Source organism: Eupeodes corollae, chromosome 1 (genome assembly GCF_945859685.1).
Source record: "Eupeodes corollae chromosome 1, idEupCoro1.1, whole genome shotgun sequence".
Taxonomy (NCBI): Eukaryota; Metazoa; Arthropoda; class Insecta; order Diptera; family Syrphidae; genus Eupeodes; species Eupeodes corollae.
This window is the reverse complement of record NC_079147.1, coordinates 108,508,738-108,526,496: the sequence shown is the minus strand read 5'-3', so window position 1 is coordinate 108,526,496 and position 17,759 is coordinate 108,508,738. Positions and strand designations below refer to the sequence as shown.

Below are 17,759 nucleotides of genomic sequence, written 5' to 3'. Positions count from 1 at the left end.
ACATTACGTAAGTTAGGTGGTCCCTTGTTATGTCTATTTATTTGTTTTATAATTCACAAAAGTATTAATGAAGTTCCTATTTGCAAAGTTTGTGGCTAAAAGCTTTTAAACCATACAATAACCAAAACCATGTACTCGTAATCAACATCATATTATTGTTGTTTGTTGTGTTGAATCCCTATAATCCTAGTAATTCAAAACATTCATGCATATTGTGTCTATATAGACAACTCCTATAAAAGTTACTACATTCCATAAAATATAAGCTAATTACGTCATAATGTATGCATATATTTTTGTGTCGTCATAAATAATGAAAGTGTTATGCCAATAAATGATAAATGTCTATATTTGCTTTTATATTACTATGTTAGGAAATTATACGAGAAAAGGATCAAAATGTGTGTATTGTAATTTGCTTTAATGTTCCGTGTTAATTTTACTAACCCTCAACTGGATGAATATTTGTTGTTGTATTACTGTGTAAACACGCTACTCTAACACTATATACACTATACATCAACGAAAGCTTCTTTTGTAACATAAATTAACCCAAAGAAAAGAATTACAATAATGGATGATTCAGAATCGGAAACGGATACAGAAACAGAAACAGATTCAAATGATGTAAGTTCGATTATAAAAACAAAAATATTTATTTTTACTTTGGAGACATTTGTAGATACTTATTCATTGATTGTGTTTTTTGTACTCATTCACATATTTTGTGTCATAAAGATGATGCCAACATGCTTTTAATGATATCTATATAATCCTTTTAATTTGTTTTCGTATTTAATTAAACAATGGAACACATAGGAGAATTAAAATAATTTTATGTTTCAAAGCTACTTTGGGGATTGAATTTTTCTTCTAATTCTGTTCAAAAAATTCAAATCCGTTTTAATCCTCATATGAAAATAAAATAAAAAGTACACCATAGTTTTTGTTTATGAACAAAGGTTTTAACAAAAAAAAAGCAATTTAAATAAATGGCCAACTGAGAGTACATAATGTAGGTAATGTACTTACCTAACATTATTCCCACTAATTGATTAAAATTAAGGGTTACGCTTACGGCAGCAAAATAATGGTCGTGTTTGGATTTGGATTCACTGCTATTATGTTATGTTTGAATATCTATTTTCAATTTTTAATTGGACAGTTGGACAAAAATAACAACGTTTATAATACCAACAAAAAATATAACCTTTTGGTTTAATTAACTTCGAGTTGGAATTTTTGCAACATCTCGTGACCTCAATATTTAGTTCAAATTCTTTGAATTAAAGAATGATTTTTAGGGAAAGATGAGCCGGATTATTGTCAATAAAAACTCCAATATCTAAAGATAATTTACTTGAAAGAAAGTTAACTAAGTATAAGTTATAAAGTTTAAATAATTCGCTTAAAAATGTATTATTTTCTTGTACTATTAGATTAAGTTAGGTTAAAGGGGCTGTCCGTGATTAAGAAGAAAACACTTGGCCAGTTAAATGGACCACATGAGGCTTTCTTCTAAGCTCAATGAAACATCAAACTACCTTATAAACGTGACAGACTGATTACGTTAATATAATTGAGATCGTTTTAAAAGAATTCTTCTAGATAAGTCTTGCGTTCTTGGCTAAAACAGGGCATGTACATTGTACAATTGTACATTGTACAATTGTACATTGTACAGAGGAGGTTTCCTCATGTTCCTCATCCATACAGATTTGCGAAAGTCATTTGGGAATACGCCTAGCCGCATTGGCTTGCTGTCCTTCTAGACACCTTGAGCGCCTAAAATCTAGTGTGGGCCAGATGTTTTTCGTGACCTGATACATGTTGATATTATTCCATCTGGTGTTTGAGTTCTTGACAGCGTCTTGCGTCAGCAATAGTTCACAGCTAGCGATTCCGATTAGTATGCAAGAATTAGCGAAAACATGGCAGAATGGATTGTACTGTACCATTTCTGGCGAGTTTATCCGCCTTACAATTTCCTGGAATGTCTCTATGGTCCGGCACCCACCAATAATGGATAATAAATTGCTGTAAAAATAAAATAAAAAAGAGGCTGGGATGCGACCCACACTGATAACTTCCCATCCCGTCTGTCGATTTGTCTTGCTTAAAAGTTTGTCTATATGTGCTAGTATCGATTTTACCAAATTTGCGTACTATTTTTTATAGATTTTATTTTTTATGAAAAAACGGACTGTTGGGTTTTTATATAAAAATCACTGAATATTGAAAACAAAATTTTCTGTAAAATAAAATAAGTTTGAAGCCAATATTTTGAATTTTTGAAAAGCTATTTGAGTCGAAAGTAAATGTTTACCAAGTTTTAGTATTGTTTTTTTTTAGAGTTTTATTTTTTGTAAAAAAACCGTCAATTCGATTTTCTTCAAAAATCTATCGAATGTTGAAAACAATATTTTCTATAAGATAAAATTAGTTTGAAGCCAATATTTTATAGATTTCAAAAGATATTTGAGTCGAAAATCAATTTTTACCAACTTTTATAAATTTTTTTTTAAGGTTTTTATTTTTTGTAAAAAAACTGTCAATTCGATTTTTCTCAACATCTTTCAGATTGCTTAAAACAATATTTCTTATAAGATAAAATAAGTTTGAAGTCTATATTTCAAGGTTTTGAAAAGATATTTGAATCCATATTCAATTTTTACCAAATTTTGTTAATTTTTGTTCGGTTTTTAATTTTTTTATAAAAAAAAACTGTCAATTCGATTTTGTTCAAAATTTTACTGAATGTTGACAACAATATTTTTTGAAAGATAAAAGTAAATTAAAGCCAATATCTCAAAGTTTTGAAAAGATATTTGAGTTGAAAATCAATTTTTACCAACTTTTATTAATTTTTTTTTTAGGTTTTTATTTTTTTGTAAAAAAACTGTCAGTTCGATTTTTCTCAAAATTTTATTGAATGTTGAAAACAATATTTCTTATAAGATAAAACAAGCTTGAAGCCTAAATTTCAAGTTTTTGAAAAGGTATTTGAATCGATATTTAATTTTTACGAACTTTGAGTAATGTTTTTTTTTTAGATTTTTATTTTTTATAAAAAAAACTGTCAATTCGATTTTTCTCAAAATTTTATCACATTTTTAAAACATTATTCTCCGTTGCTCAAAGTTGTTTTGGAGATAAAATCATATGTTAGTCGTTAAATTTAGGAGGTGACAAATTTTTTTTTTCAGTTTTTTTGATTTAGAAAAAAAAACCGTTAGATAGATTTTTTTCAAAAAATATACTTCTTTGAGATCACGTTACAGTCTATTATATAAAATTTAATTCAAGTCTCTAGCGTTTTTGGTTCATAAGATATTAAGGGTTAACCAAAATTTTCACCTTTTTTTTAAACTGCTATGGTAAAAAAACCACCCACGCAATTTTCTTGAGAGCCCTTTCTGCATCTTTTTGCCTTATTATCTGTATAACAAAATTTATTTGAAGTCGATATCTCTTATGGTTCTTGAGCTATGGACGACGAAAAAAACGTCGCGAACGTACGGACGTACGGACGTACAGACGTACGGACGTACGGACGTACGGACGTACGGACGTACGGACGTACGAACGTACGTACACACGCACGCACAGACATCTTTCTAAAAATCCTTTATTTCGACTCTAGGGACCTTGAAACGTCGAGAAATGTCAAAATTTTCAATTTGACAAATCGGACCCATTACAATAACTTCCTATGGGAAGTTAATTAAGTGGCGCAACAGTCCGTAGAGAACCAGGGCCTAGTGACTTACAACTCTCAACCCTTCCTGTGTGCGAGTAATTGCAGCGTAGGAGGGGACATACAGTTTATATGTCAAATCCAAACGGCTTATTTGAGAAACACTTTTTCTTGACAAGAATTACCCATGAATAAAACTTTAGGTGGCACAGGCAGAGATAGAACCCAAGAACTCTCGCATGACAGTCCAACGCACTAAACATCATGCCACGGGTACTAAAAATTGTTTTGTCAACCCCATTAGGGATGATCGAAAGTTATAGATTGTTAGAGAGTTCTTGATATCCCTGAGCAGACAAAGTATAAGCTCTACAATTGTAGTAATAACAGGACACTGCCTCATAGGAAGACATGCTCTGAGGCTGGGGGTCTACACAAATGACTTCTGTAGAAGCTGCATGGACGAGGAGGAAGAGGAAACAGTCCACCTTCTATGTACATGTCCAGCACTCTCCATTAAAAGAAATAACTTTCTCGGTAATCCCTTCTTCGATAATACCAGTGAACTGGCAACGATTGACACAAAATGTCTCTCTTACTATATTTAAAGTACAAAATGGTTTGTTTAAGTTCATTACTCTCCCAAGAGTAACCTCATTAGTGGTATCACAATGGGCCCTTGAGGTCTAGGTGCGCCAATGACAGCTGGACAGCCACTTCAACCTAACCTAGTTTGTGATGAGAGAGTCTAAAGATTTGATAGAGGACTGACTATCTGAGAAAATACGGATATCAGTTGTTGATATCAGGTTTTCTTTCAGCCAGGACAAGACTTCTTTTACTGCCAAATGTTCCACCTGGAACACGCTACAGTGAAGGCGGAATGAGAGACTAAATTTTAGTCCTTCAGGGTACACACCTCCACCGACCCCTTCATTTGTTATTGATCCATTTGTGTAAAAGTGGATTGACTCGACTTCCAGGAATGCCCTATCCTCCGAGAAAAATCTGGAAAGTAAAGAAATCTGGTAGTCTCTGTCGAATTACAGTTGGGAGATGTTTTGCAATTGATTGATTGGCCAATTTTGTTGCAGCATATTGCGATGAAGCTTGCAGCTGTTTGTTTGCTAAGTATATCAAGAGGTGTTTATAAACCGAGTAGGATATCCACAGCCGCAAAGGGGTCGTGCGAAGCGATCTGCTTATAAATATCTAATTTGAACGTTTGACTTTATTAAGTTTGTGGCAGTTTATAGGTTTTTCTAGATCAATGCTTTTTTGCAAGAAAAGAGGGCTACAGTAGCTTTTTTGACTATTATGTTTGCAATTTAGTTGTTTGTCTAAAATAGGAACCAGACCCTCTTCTCAAAACTTTAATTGGATAACTTTTACAAACAGAATTTTGTATTTTCTCAAAAAAAAAGACTGATTCGGTTTAACGTGGGTTGACACGCAGTCCACACCAATCAGCCCAAAAGTCTTTGTTTGTTCTTTTAGGGTGTTAAGTGCTTTCTGAGTCCGCAATAGTCACATCATCCGCATAGACAAACACTATGAAACCCTCCGCATCCAGACCAGTTATGATTTCATTTGCTACCAGGTTTAAGAGGAGATGTACTAAAACACCACCTTGTGGTGTCTCTCTACCAACGAAACTTCTAGCAGATGAATTGCCCAGCTTAGAATTAATTATTCCACTAGTCAGCAATATACAAATTAACTCCCTAAGCGAGCTCTCTCCGTTCAGAATTGTTATTGCAGATGTGTCCTCTTGGATGTCAAGGAAAGAAATCATAGTGAACAATCTATGATAGAGGGCGTATTCAATGCGGTGCGTAAAAAGGTGTCAGACCGTTTTAACCGATTCGCCTTTACAGTAAGCATGTTGAGACATAGACAGAAGTATTATATCAATACTTGCCCTTAAATGGATATTAATCAATTTTTCTAAGGTCTTAGACTTTTCCTGCTTTGGGTATAAAAACCACTTTCTCTTCTCTCAATGCCAGCTGTTAATTCGGCTGTGCCAGCTGTTGAGAGCCCATTATACCTTATCCCTTGTCATCAGACCTTTTGGATGTGTTTCATTGGATCTTGAACGAATTTAATTGTTACAAGATACAGTTAGAGAGATACCAGAAATGTGAGTATCCAGAAGTACTTGAGATTGTCCAGAAGCCATCTGCATTCAGACAGCTTGGCATCGATGGATTAGTTGAAAGAATTTTTCGTTGCGTGCCAAAGAAAAACCGCCAGAAAGATCGCTTAGATTTCCATAGTGCCTTCTTAGAGTCTTCTAGTCTTGTGGCTTTGACTCGGTTAAAAAGTTTTCTACATTATCTTCTAAGCAAATCTAGCCCACCGTGGTGTGCGGTTTCTTTTTTCATCTTATGAGAATAAGTGGGCAAGCAAATTTTAAAAATCTATTCATAGCTAAGGTGAGGTGGTTTTCTTTATTATCAAATAAAAAATCCAGTTTTTTAAACGTAGTATTATGTTCCTGTATGTAGCCCATTCAGTTTTCATATAGTTTCGAAATGTCAATAGACTAGGGTTTTTATCCACAATGATATTGAATTGGATATTCTTTTGATACTTACCAAGTCCAAAATCACATGGTGAATAATATCGGAGACGATTTATGTCTAGGCCTTCTTGTCGAGTTTAAGTAATAAAGGCAGGTTAATTTCCTACATTACTTACTACGAGGTTGTTACCAAAAAGAGACAAAACTCTATCGTCAACATCTATAAGCCTTAATTTGACGGCAAGTGTTTACACTTGTTACCCCCTGCATTGTATAGGCGTTTAGTTTTTGAAATTAGCCGAAAGAATTTACGCAAAGATTTACTCTCTTGAATTTTACGAAATGCTTCGAGTGAGTTCCTCTTTCTAAGCTACTAAGACATAACAAATTCACTGCTTTGTTAACCCTTGGTATTGGCTTAGTCTATCTATATATTGATTTTTTGAGTAAAATACCCTATGCATATAGGATAAACCACAGCCACCACGATACTCTCACAAGAAGGCCATTACAACATATGTTCCTGGAATTAACCAGGGTATTCAACATATCCCGTGGTACCACATCTTCAGTGGTATGTTAATTTAGTCTTTGATGTAGTGACATCTTGGAAAGATAACCCTAGAAGTGGTCGCCCAACATCTTGTGGGATGCAATCCGCCGAGCTTTATCAGCAATGTACATCATTCCTAAAAATGATTTTTAATTCCGCTTCAGACTTTTTTTTTCAAACACATATTAAACATCGATGACAATAGTCATTCGATTTGTATATTTACTGATACTTATTGGGTTTGTATAATTTGTATCAGTAAGTAAACCCCTGCCCGAGGGGTAGGATGACAGTCCTGTGTTTACCATCTTTCGGAAGATTTAATCTTGGGAAGGAAATAAACCGTAGCTTCTTTCGTTCGCTCACAAATTGAGCGCAGTTCTAAACTGTGTCTTTTTCAAAAATTATAAATTGATCAGGATCATTCATTATCGAGCTGCACTGATTTCTCTAACTTGTTCCCAGGAGCCACCACAGGGAGGAGTAAGCGCTTCTTTCTTTCAGACTATAGACAAGCATATAGCTTTCCCTATGTCAACATGGAAGTCAGTTTGACCCCCACTTACAGTGTTACAGTGTGATGAGCGTTAAAATTGCTGGTAATGATAAGGCTCACAACCCATTTCTCTTGGATCAGGACAATGTCTTCGCCGTTTATGGCCAGACGAAGAAGAAGAAGGGTGGCCGAAGCCTTTATGGAATTTTGGAGATTAATCTGTACTAAGTGCAGCATTGTGGCTACAATTTGGCAGATCAACCTTCACCACAGTATTATTTTCATCTTCTGAAACTGAGGATGAACTCAAGAGTTTGTCCTCATTCTGAAGAATCATATGAATGTAGTCTTCAATCTCCATAGAGGCCTGACTGTTGTCGAAATTAGTAGAAGGTCAGTCGTGATCGGAGAGGGCATTGGTGGGAGAAAAGGCTTCCAAATTTAAGTTCACCTTCGCGTGTTTGTGGAGGCTCGCTATCTGCGACATACTCATCATTTTAAGACTAATGATAATCGTTTCATACCCAAGGAGAGGAAGGGATATTATATTAGTACCACAATGTCACTACATTAAAACCATTCGCTTCCTTGAGCTTAGTAATCTTCCAGTAATGAGTCAGCAGGGATGGGTTGCATATCTTGGTCATTTCCAGAATTTTTCAATACCAGGAAGTTCGATTGGAAATCAAATGCGAGCACTTGGTCTGCTAGGGCTGTTTTCATTAGCAAAAACCCTGAGTTTCACACCTGGAAAAACTTTATTTAACTGGTTGACAGCAAACTTGGACCTGTAAAAAGACCTCTGATCTCCACAAATCATGAGTTTGATGCCAATCCACATAGCTTATTGAAGGAAGTGGTCCAGGAAGCTCTCTCAAAATTCTTAAAAAGCCACCTGGACCTGAGAGTTTTACTTTGACCAACTATAAATATATAAAATGGATGAAAAACTGTGGCCTTGTGACTTACAGCTCCCAACAATTCATATGTGCGAGTGCTCTTTTCAAGGATAGAGTGAACCTGCAGTTTTAAGCCGAATCGCAAGAGGCTGTACTCGTGACGGCACAGGCAAGGATTGAACCCAAGACCCCTTGCATGACAGTCTAACGCACTAACCATCATGCCACGAGTACTAAACTTTGACCAGCTGCCACCACAAAGAAACTTTCAATCAACGACGTTTGATCTTTTCTTCATATTTTATTTTAAATGTATACTTTCAAAACTTATCTTACTAATGAATATATAATATATGTATACATTTTTAAAATATCGAAAAAGTGTCACCCTATTGATTGTATATAAGTTACAGAAAAAAATAAGAAAAAGTTTATGCATTAAGCTACAAAAACAGTTAAAAAGTACATAGGTATCATAAATTTGGACGTAAAACATTAGGAAATTTGGGTCATATATTATGTACGTTACGACTTTTGGTCTAACTTCAAACTAACTTTTTACTTATTCACTCCTAACTCGAAATGATTCATATATAACATAGCTCGACAAGATATTTGCACTTGTCAGAAGTCTGACAATCCTGATACTCTAATTCAAAGATTGTAAAGGTCATTCCTATAAATCGGGCATAAATACATAACTTCAGATGTTGTTATTGCAAATTTCTATTTCCAGATACTACCAAATCCTGAATTTATTAGTTTGTTTGGACAAAAAGTTAGTAATGAAGTTTTACTAAGGAAAACACATTACAGTTTCCTTTTCGATTTTATTTTTGATGTCAATGTCTTTCAAAATGAACAAATAAAATACAAATCATTCGCAAAGACCACCTCCTCCATACATAAATGATACGAACCATGGAAAAGTTTCGATGCCATTGCCATTGAATGACGATGATGGAGGAAACCTTTTATTGAGGTTACTATAATATCTACAGGACCGACACACATTTTGTATAAGTAATATAAAAATTGAAGGAGGAAGCTAAATTGTTCTTTATATAGTTTGAATTGAAATACCGACCAATACAAATATTTTCCAGTTTCTTTTCTAAGGCTTTAACCCCGTTTTTGGAGAAGACATTTCAGCATTCTTTCAGCTTCTAGGTCGAAGAAGAAACAATTTTTCTCATTTGGATTTAATTGAAAATTCCAATTCTTATGAATCATGTTCTTGATTTTTCAATAAAAAGTTTGTTTATTTTTGTAAATAAGTACTAATTTGCTCACCTAAAAAATGTTGCGAAACAAGGAAAGATTCAAAGGTTGAGTACCTATTACAAGTTTTGTAGGGTTAAAGGTTAAAGCTTAAATTATATGACTTTATAATAATATATCTTATACAAATACGTATGGGGGTGCGTAAATATGGTAATGGATATCTTTCGTATTTCCCAAAAGCGATTCCTGATGCATAAAAGGAACCTTTTAGGGTTTGCCGTTTTTCATTCTAATGATAAACTTTATGGCCTCTTTCGCAGCATTGAGATTTATCTCTTTTTCAATGGAAATTTTACCCTTACATCATAAATCTGTAAAAACAAATTGAAATTAATATCTTCTAAAAAATTTATTTGTATTTGATTATAGGAAACTAAAGCCGGCACCCTGAATTTCTCGTCGTTCAAGACCAGCTTTACTTCCAATGTTAATTTCCTGAAACGACGGTAGGTACTATATTTAAATATCTACCAAAGCATTCACAATCCACATAATAGGTTCAGCTCGGGGGATCTGTCTTCCGAGTGTGATGACGTTGATCCAAATGAATTGCCACCGGCTGCTCGGCCTCCACAAGATCAAGTACCACCACCATTGCAACAACAGCCAAAACCACAAAATGCTGGACCCCCAAATATGCCACCTCCACCGGCACCAATTGCCGGATCGGTTGGACCAAGCGGACCTGTACCACCACAACCTACTACCGCAGCTCCGGACTTGGCATTGAGTTTTGGCGGTAAGGGACCTGCTCGGGGTGTGAGTGCTCCAACAAGTCCAGCTAAATCCAGAGAAAGTCTATTACAGAGGGTACAGAGTTTGACAGGTGCTGCACGCGATCAAGGAGCTTCAATAATTGGTAAACTTACGGAGATAATTGTCTTTGTCTTTTGATATAATTTTTTGTATTTTTTTTGTTAATTTATAGGAGCAGCTGTGCAGAGCGCCACAAGGCCCACATTCAACAAAGATAAATACTTTACTCTGCTTGTTCTGGACGATCAAAATACCGATTGGTCTAAATATTTCCGAGGCAAGCGTCTGCATGGTGACTTTGATATTCGCGTGGAACAAGCTGAATTCAGGGTAAGGTTTTGATATTTTTATTTTGTGAAAAGGTTTAATTAAATATTTATTTGTGTTTATTTTTTAGGAAATTTCATTGACCGCAAATGCAGAGAACGGACCAGTAGTATCAATGGCTGTATACCGCGGAGGAACTAGGGTAAGTAAACATTTTTAAATAAAGGCATAACTGTGGACTGTTATTTAGCTTTATCAATCAATTTATTTAAATTTATTTTCTAAGGATTTTTGGTTTGTGAGGAACATTTTATTTATAATTTTACACTTTTGAAGCTTTGTTAAGATATTGGTATTGTAATCGGTCCGATCTGTCGAATTAAAAATTTTGCCATTCACCTGCGTTAAAAATTGCCTAGAGTTTAAATAAGAGCTTTTTTAGAGAGATGTCCGTCTGTGCCTGTATATCGTATCGTATCGAAGGAACACATCGGCGGTATACAAATCGCACCGAACAGTTATATTTTGTAAATTAAGTGGGAATTAAGGAATGCGAATGTAAATTTTTACACGATCGATAACGCGTATTTTGCTTATTAACAAACCAAATACAGAGTTCCGACCAAACATTTAAGTTAACGTTTTTAATCTGCAAATGCACGATATATGTCTGTAAGACCAGATAAAAATCGAAAAGCTTTTTCCTCCACGGTCAGTTTTCATTGAAATTTTTAATAGCTGTCGCATTTTAAATCCCCTATAAATATTTCATAATTTAATCGTTATTTGAATACACGTTTTAAAAAACCTGGCCTGTGAGACCGAGGTCACCTATTATGTAAGCCGAGTAACTTCCACAGACTAACAGAAATTATTTTATTCTTTGACTCTTAGTTTTTTGTATTGGTTTTAATTTATAGGTGACTAGCTGGTTTACCTGGCTTCACCAGAAAAAATGAAGATGAAAAAACTACTATTTTCTTATATTGTACCTTTTTATTTATTAATTTATGTATTATCTCTGTTCATTTTTCAATTACGGCTGTAACACTTCTTTGTAAGTAATATTTGTTTTTCTTTGGTAAGGCGCCTACACTTATAAATTTTTTGCTGAGCTGACACGGGAGCAAGCAACATAAAATTGTCCGTGGTAAAAGAGCCGGAAAGAATGTTAGCTTCAATCACGTTCCTTTGTATAGTTATTATCCGTAATCGAGTACCATTGCATAATTTCGGTGCATTTAAATTCCTCACAAGTATTGTTGGAGCCCCAATTTTATGCGGAGGAAGTCCTGATGTATTCAAAGAATTCAAAACTTCAAATGGAATATCAGTAGCATTATCTTGATGAGTCAGATTATCAATAAAGAAAGATAAGTTTGTTGATGGGCCTGAAACATTGAAAGAATTTTATTATTTATGCTTGTAACAGAATCGTTATTAGGTACTAAAATCGCTCGTTCGCGTAACCAATCATCTGTTTTCTCTGAAATTTGGGCGACTTGCGGGTAAACATAAGCTTTAAATCGTCTTGTCCAGTGACGCTAGTTGCAAATGTTGGTTCCATTAGTACTTCACCATCATTATTTAAAATATTTCCATTTCCTTTATCAAAAAAAAAGTTCTTGAAAATTGTGCTGCATTATTATCACCGTCCAAATGTACTCGCATATTTGTGGTCGATCTTAAAAGTTTTTTCAGAAGTCCACAGAAACGACGATTTTAGGCAAGCATTTATTTCATTACTTTTTGTACCTCTTGGCACAACTGGCAATGTTCGCCGAAAATCACCAGCGAACAGTATCACAACACCTCCCATCGGTTGTTCATCAGCTCTAAAATCTCTGAGTGTTCGATCCAGAGCTTCAGGCCCACCTTTATTTACCATAGTCGATGCGTCCCACACAATAAACGTCTTTTCTTTAAGCACTTTAGCCAGTGAGGTTTGTTTCGAGATGAACGCTCCTGGCTTTGCAAATGCAATTTTTCGTTGCATTCTAAATTCAGCAAGCAGCAAATTTATCAAGAACGTTTTTCCAGTCCCGCCAGGTGCATCAAGAAAGAACATTTTACCACTGTTCTGCATCACGTCGTCGATTATAGTGTTGTATGCAAGTCGCTGGTCACCGGTCAACGAAGTAAAATATTATTTGAATTTTCTCTGACTTGAAGCCTGTAACAGTAAAAATCCATTGCTGAAACAGTTTTTTTTTTATGAACTCTTGTTATTGGATAAACTTGTAGTACCTTAATTGAATAACCATGACTTAACGATCTATTTTCATTATTCATTCATATTTCCTTTCGAAACGTGAGATCAGTGAGTCAGTTTTGTTTGAATTTTATATTTATAGATAACAAATTATTGACTAACAAATATCGGATTTCATTTATGCCTAAAACCTGCTCCGTGATATCCTCTTTCATTTAAAAAAAAAATTGCATGACAATTGGATAAGAAATTTCGAAGCTAAACCGTAACAAAGTTTTCCTCTTTTAATTTTTAAATATTAAGAAATAAACTGAGAGGTTAATAAAACATTTTTTGCAATTATCAGAAAAAAATTAACTGTTAGTTAAATAATTAAAAAACCTTTCCGTTAAAAATACGGTCTGTGAGAATAGCATTAAGACAGATGCAAGTCCAATTGACGTCAGTGTTGGCGGGTTAAAGTTGCTGTCACCGACAAAGAATTTGGGTATAAATTGTTTTATAACTAGCAGGCGTTTCTCGCTAGTGAAAATGTTGAGTTTACTATCTAAATTGACAATGGCAGTTTTATGATTGGTGAAAGGGTGCATTCACATAGTAAATTCAAAGTTGTTAAGTTCTTATTGAAAAACTATACATGAGTTTCATGATTAAACTTTGTTAACTAATATTTAATTATTTTGAAGGACGGATTTTTCTTATACAATTCTTTAAAGTACTATAACTTAATTTTCGAGTAAGCTCTTGCGAAGAATATTACAGGAACAGGCCCGAAGCAAATAGTAACACAACAATAAAGTTTTGTTTAAACGGAAACGTGTGGTAAATTCATTAACGCATCACTATAGTAATGATGCCAAAACAATCAAAGTCAAACGTTAACGAACGCAGATTTTGGCATAACTTTTCATTATTACAACGGTAAACTGATGCTCAAAAACTAAACATCAAGCAAAAAAAGTGATTAGTTTTTGACCCCTTCTACTCTTCCACATTAGTCTTCCTTGCATGTTGGGTGGAAACGGCGTTACGCACCTTTGTACGCAACATTGAATACTCCCCCCGTTATAGAGAATTGTCAATGGATGCTTTCCTTGACATTAAAGGTGCTTTTAACAAGGTGCATACATCTGCAATCTTATCGGCACTAACATCTCTGAACGTTGTGGGTTCGCATTTAATGCTGACTTGCTAAACAATTAACTTAAAACTGGGAAAATCTTCTGCTAGCAGTTTAGCTAGTAAAGGGACACCTCAAAGTAAATGAAATCCTAACTGGTTTGGATGCGGAGTGTTTAAGTTTGATTGCCTATAGGGAATGGCATGCAAAAATTAAAAAAAAAACTCTTTCAAAATGCCTTAGACAAACTAATACTTTGGCTGATCGGTGTGGACTCAAACCTGTTTTCGAGGAAAAAAAAGGTATCCAATTAAAGTTCTTAGACGAGCCTGAGTATCTGATTCTTATTTCAGACAAAAAAGTAAATTGTAAACGTAATATACAAGAAAGAGTCAAAAAAGTAGCTCTCTTTTCTGCAAGAAAAAGCTACTGGTAGTAAATGAGGCTATTACTCCGAATTACGAGTTGGTTGTTCACATCGGTAATCAGACCGATTTTACTGGATTGCTTTAAAAGAGGCTTTAAACCGCGACAAATTAAATGAAGTATAACGTTCAACTTGCCTATATGTATATAAGGGGATCGCTTCGTACGACCCCATTTGTGACACTACATACCCTACTTCTCATAACACTTCTTGATATACGTAGCTAACAAAAATCAGCCATCTGCTATTCTTCTCAATGCTTCATTGCAGTGGATTATAAGCAACATTGCCACTTCGTTATTTTTAAGTATTAAGAATAAATTTCAACTAAACCATCCACCAATTGCAATTTGACAAGAAATTTACAGAGTTTAGTATCTCCCAGATCTTTTTGGGACGATAGGACATTCCTGGAAGATGAGTCAATCCACTTTTACATAGGTGGATCAAATACAAATGAAGGGTTTGTTCGAGATGTGTACTCTCAACGACTGAAATTAGGTCTCCCATTTCGAATTCCCAATATTTATAGCGTGTACTAGATGGAACTTGTGGTGATAAAAGAACTCTTGTCATGGCTTTCTCTGAATGTCAGACCGCTATCAAATATCTGGACACTGTCTCTTCAAACTCTATTACAGTCCATAATTTACGATCATCTCTAGAGATATTCCAGAAAATTGTAATTCAGAACTCATCAGAAATGGTACAGTACAACCCATTCTACCACATTTGGCTAATGTTGGCATATAAATCTCTACTTGTAAACTATTGCTAATGCAAGACCCTTAGAAGAAGGCTAACATCAGGTGGAATAACTTCAGCACCTAGATTTTACGTGCTCAAAGTGCTTGCTACCTTTTAGCAGATCGCATTTAGGCTTGATAATCGGTGAACGAAACGAAACGAACTTAATAATAGTAATATAATTATAGCCTTTCAAGTTTCGTAAGGGACTCAAACTATTGAGTTTAGAAGAAATCCTCAAGATTCATGTGGTATCACAACAACCATAAACTAGCCTAAGTGTGCCCTACACCATCACGGACACCCACTTTAACTCAACCTAACCATTTGCAAATATTGTGAATCAGGAGTAAGCCTATTCATTTTGATGATGATGATTGTCTAATATTATCACTTCAAAATGTCAAGATTTACTACCTTTAATGCTTTCCATAACCCATTTTTAACAAAAATATGTCAATATTAGAATTATTTTAAAAAATCAAAAATTATAAAGAAATGTAACCAATATTAAAATCGTTTCCTTTTTTATTAACAAAAGGACGATGTGCAGGTTGCTCTGGTAAGTTTTTATATTCGAAAGTTCTCAGAGTTTCAGTAGGGCTTGAAATATCTGTACAACCCTTTTTCAAACGTCCAGTCCTCTTGTAAAATAATAGCTTTCCTGTCTGTTACGTAGTGCAATATTATATCCTTTCAATCAGCGCATATACATAAAACAAAAGCCGCTATTAACATTTAATAAAATTTATTTAACATTATTGTGTAATAATAATAAACTATAATATTCTTGTTTTATTAAAAACAGTTAAGAATCTTGTTAGAAATAAAGTTTGTTTTATATAATCATCCGGAATAAAATGTATAAAATTTCTTAAAAACCTACAATCTAGTAAATAATTATATATTTTGTTATTTATTTTTCCTTTATATAAATCACAACATTCTATATACTGTGGGTGTGTAGTTTAAATTTAATAAAAACTGAAATAACTTGAAAATATTTATAGTATATTTTGTTTTGTTTACAACCATTTTACATACATATAGGTTGCTCGTTCATTTCGACCTGATTTTGTACTAATTCGACAACCACCGCGTGATGGATCTAGTGATTTCCGTTCAACAATACTTGGATTAAAATATGGAGGTGTTCCTAGCATTAATTCTTTACATTCATGTTATCAATTTCAGGTAAAATCTTAACTACTTTTCTCTTGAAATTTTATTTTTATAATAATTTTTGTTTATTTTAGGATAAACCATGGGTTTTCGCTCATCTATTACAATTACAAAGACGTTTGGGTAAAGATATGTTCCCACTTATTGAACAAACATTCTTTCCCAATCCTCGGGATTTGGTAAGTCACAGTTGAAAATTTTATTCCATTTTAGGTTTTGTCATTTAAAATTCGAATAATTATTTACAAATTTAAGAGAAAATCTAAAAAAATTAAAATTGATTGTTAATTTAAAAAAATAATAATAAATTATTACAAGTAAGTTATAATTAAAATTAAAGCTCCTTTGTCGAAGTTATGTATATCAAGACTTTTATGGATCAGCTAGGCATGCCTTATAGGGTGGGGTTCTCCTCCAGTGACACTTGGAAATAAGTCCTTCTGGTGTCCGAATGACAAGTGGTACACATAAACTGTAATCTGTTTCACATTTTTGAAATGGTGACCAACTGCAGGAATCTGATTTATCCATTAAACGATTTCTTAAATTGAAGTTTATCTAAAATCAAGAAAGTAAAAGATAAGTTTTGTAAAAAGATAGACAGTTTTGTATAAAACTTACTTTGCATTTACATCCCTTTCTGTAGGATCCAGAGAATCCTCTTCTTTCGATAATAGTCATTTTTTGGTATTCTTTTATGTAGTCACACATACTCAATTTAGAGCCCCTTCCTGCAACAACATAAAGTTTACCCTCTTCCAAATTCACTCCACACATTGCATCGGAAAGTGCGGTTGATAGACGTCCGTGTTTTAGAATATTTTGAGCTGCATCTGTCATCTGGAAATACAAAAATATTAGTAATGAAGTTAAGATAAAGTGAAAGAAATAAAACGAAGTGGGGCTATGCGAGCAATAAGGAAAGTAGGATAGGATTAGAAATTAGAAACCGATGCATATTCAGCTTGGTAAAGCATTCCATATTCGTGTAGAGCGGTTAAAGAAAGATATTACTGTACTTGATAGTGCGTCTGAAATTTATCTCAAGGATTAACTGACGGGCATTCCTAGAAGAACAGGTATTACCATTGAATTTTTTTAGGGGAGGAATGCAACTGGCTACTAGACATTCTTGGTGAAAATATCGATAAAACAATGGTAGGCATGAGACCTTGTGGCGGTGTTGAAGGGAAGAAAATAACACGGTAAGAGAACGATCTCCAATCATTTTTAGAGCTCTCTTTTCAATTCTATTCAAAAGAGTCAAGTACGTTATTGGGACACCAGCCCAAATATGATAATAATACTTGCGTTTTGGACGAATAAAAGCTTTGTAGATTATAGCCAGATCAGAAGGGGTAACAAACTTCTTGCACTGTCGGAAAAAACCTAAATACTTAGAAGCTTTTTAGGCGATGTGGAATACGTGATCACTCCACAACAAGTGATTTGCGATACACATACCTAAAACTGAAAGTAGTTCAGTACGTTTAAAGTAAGTACCACCCATGGATAGTGGCATTGGGGAAAGTTTTTGAAGCATTAAATTATACAACGTTTTTGATTCCCCATTGGGACAATGCTGTCAAGAT

General features: G+C 34.2%; 2 protein-coding genes across 2 annotated transcripts in view; one reads left to right on the top strand and one right to left on the bottom strand.

Annotated features, from left to right (window-relative positions):
* Positions 1-17,759, top strand: part of LOC129943360 (synapsin) — a 153,754-nt gene that overhangs the window by 52,773 nt on the left and 83,222 nt on the right. The window contains exons 3-9 of the mRNA XM_056052742.1: positions 375-627; positions 9,826-9,902; positions 9,954-10,315; positions 10,385-10,542; positions 10,610-10,681; positions 16,036-16,179; positions 16,242-16,346. Coding sequence (XP_055908717.1) covers positions 574-627; positions 9,826-9,902; positions 9,954-10,315; positions 10,385-10,542; positions 10,610-10,681; positions 16,036-16,179; positions 16,242-16,346 — 972 coding nt within the window. The 5' untranslated portion in view covers positions 375-573. The remainder of the gene's footprint in view (positions 1-374; positions 628-9,825; positions 9,903-9,953; positions 10,316-10,384; positions 10,543-10,609; positions 10,682-16,035; positions 16,180-16,241; positions 16,347-17,759) is intronic.
* Positions 15,717-17,759, bottom strand: part of LOC129943361 (tissue inhibitor of metalloproteinase) — a 55,562-nt gene continuing 53,519 nt past the window's right edge. The window contains 1 exon segment of the mRNA XM_056052743.1: positions 15,717-17,007. Within this exon segment, the coding sequence (XP_055908718.1) occupies positions 16,540-17,007 (468 nt within the window). The 3' untranslated portion in view covers positions 15,717-16,539.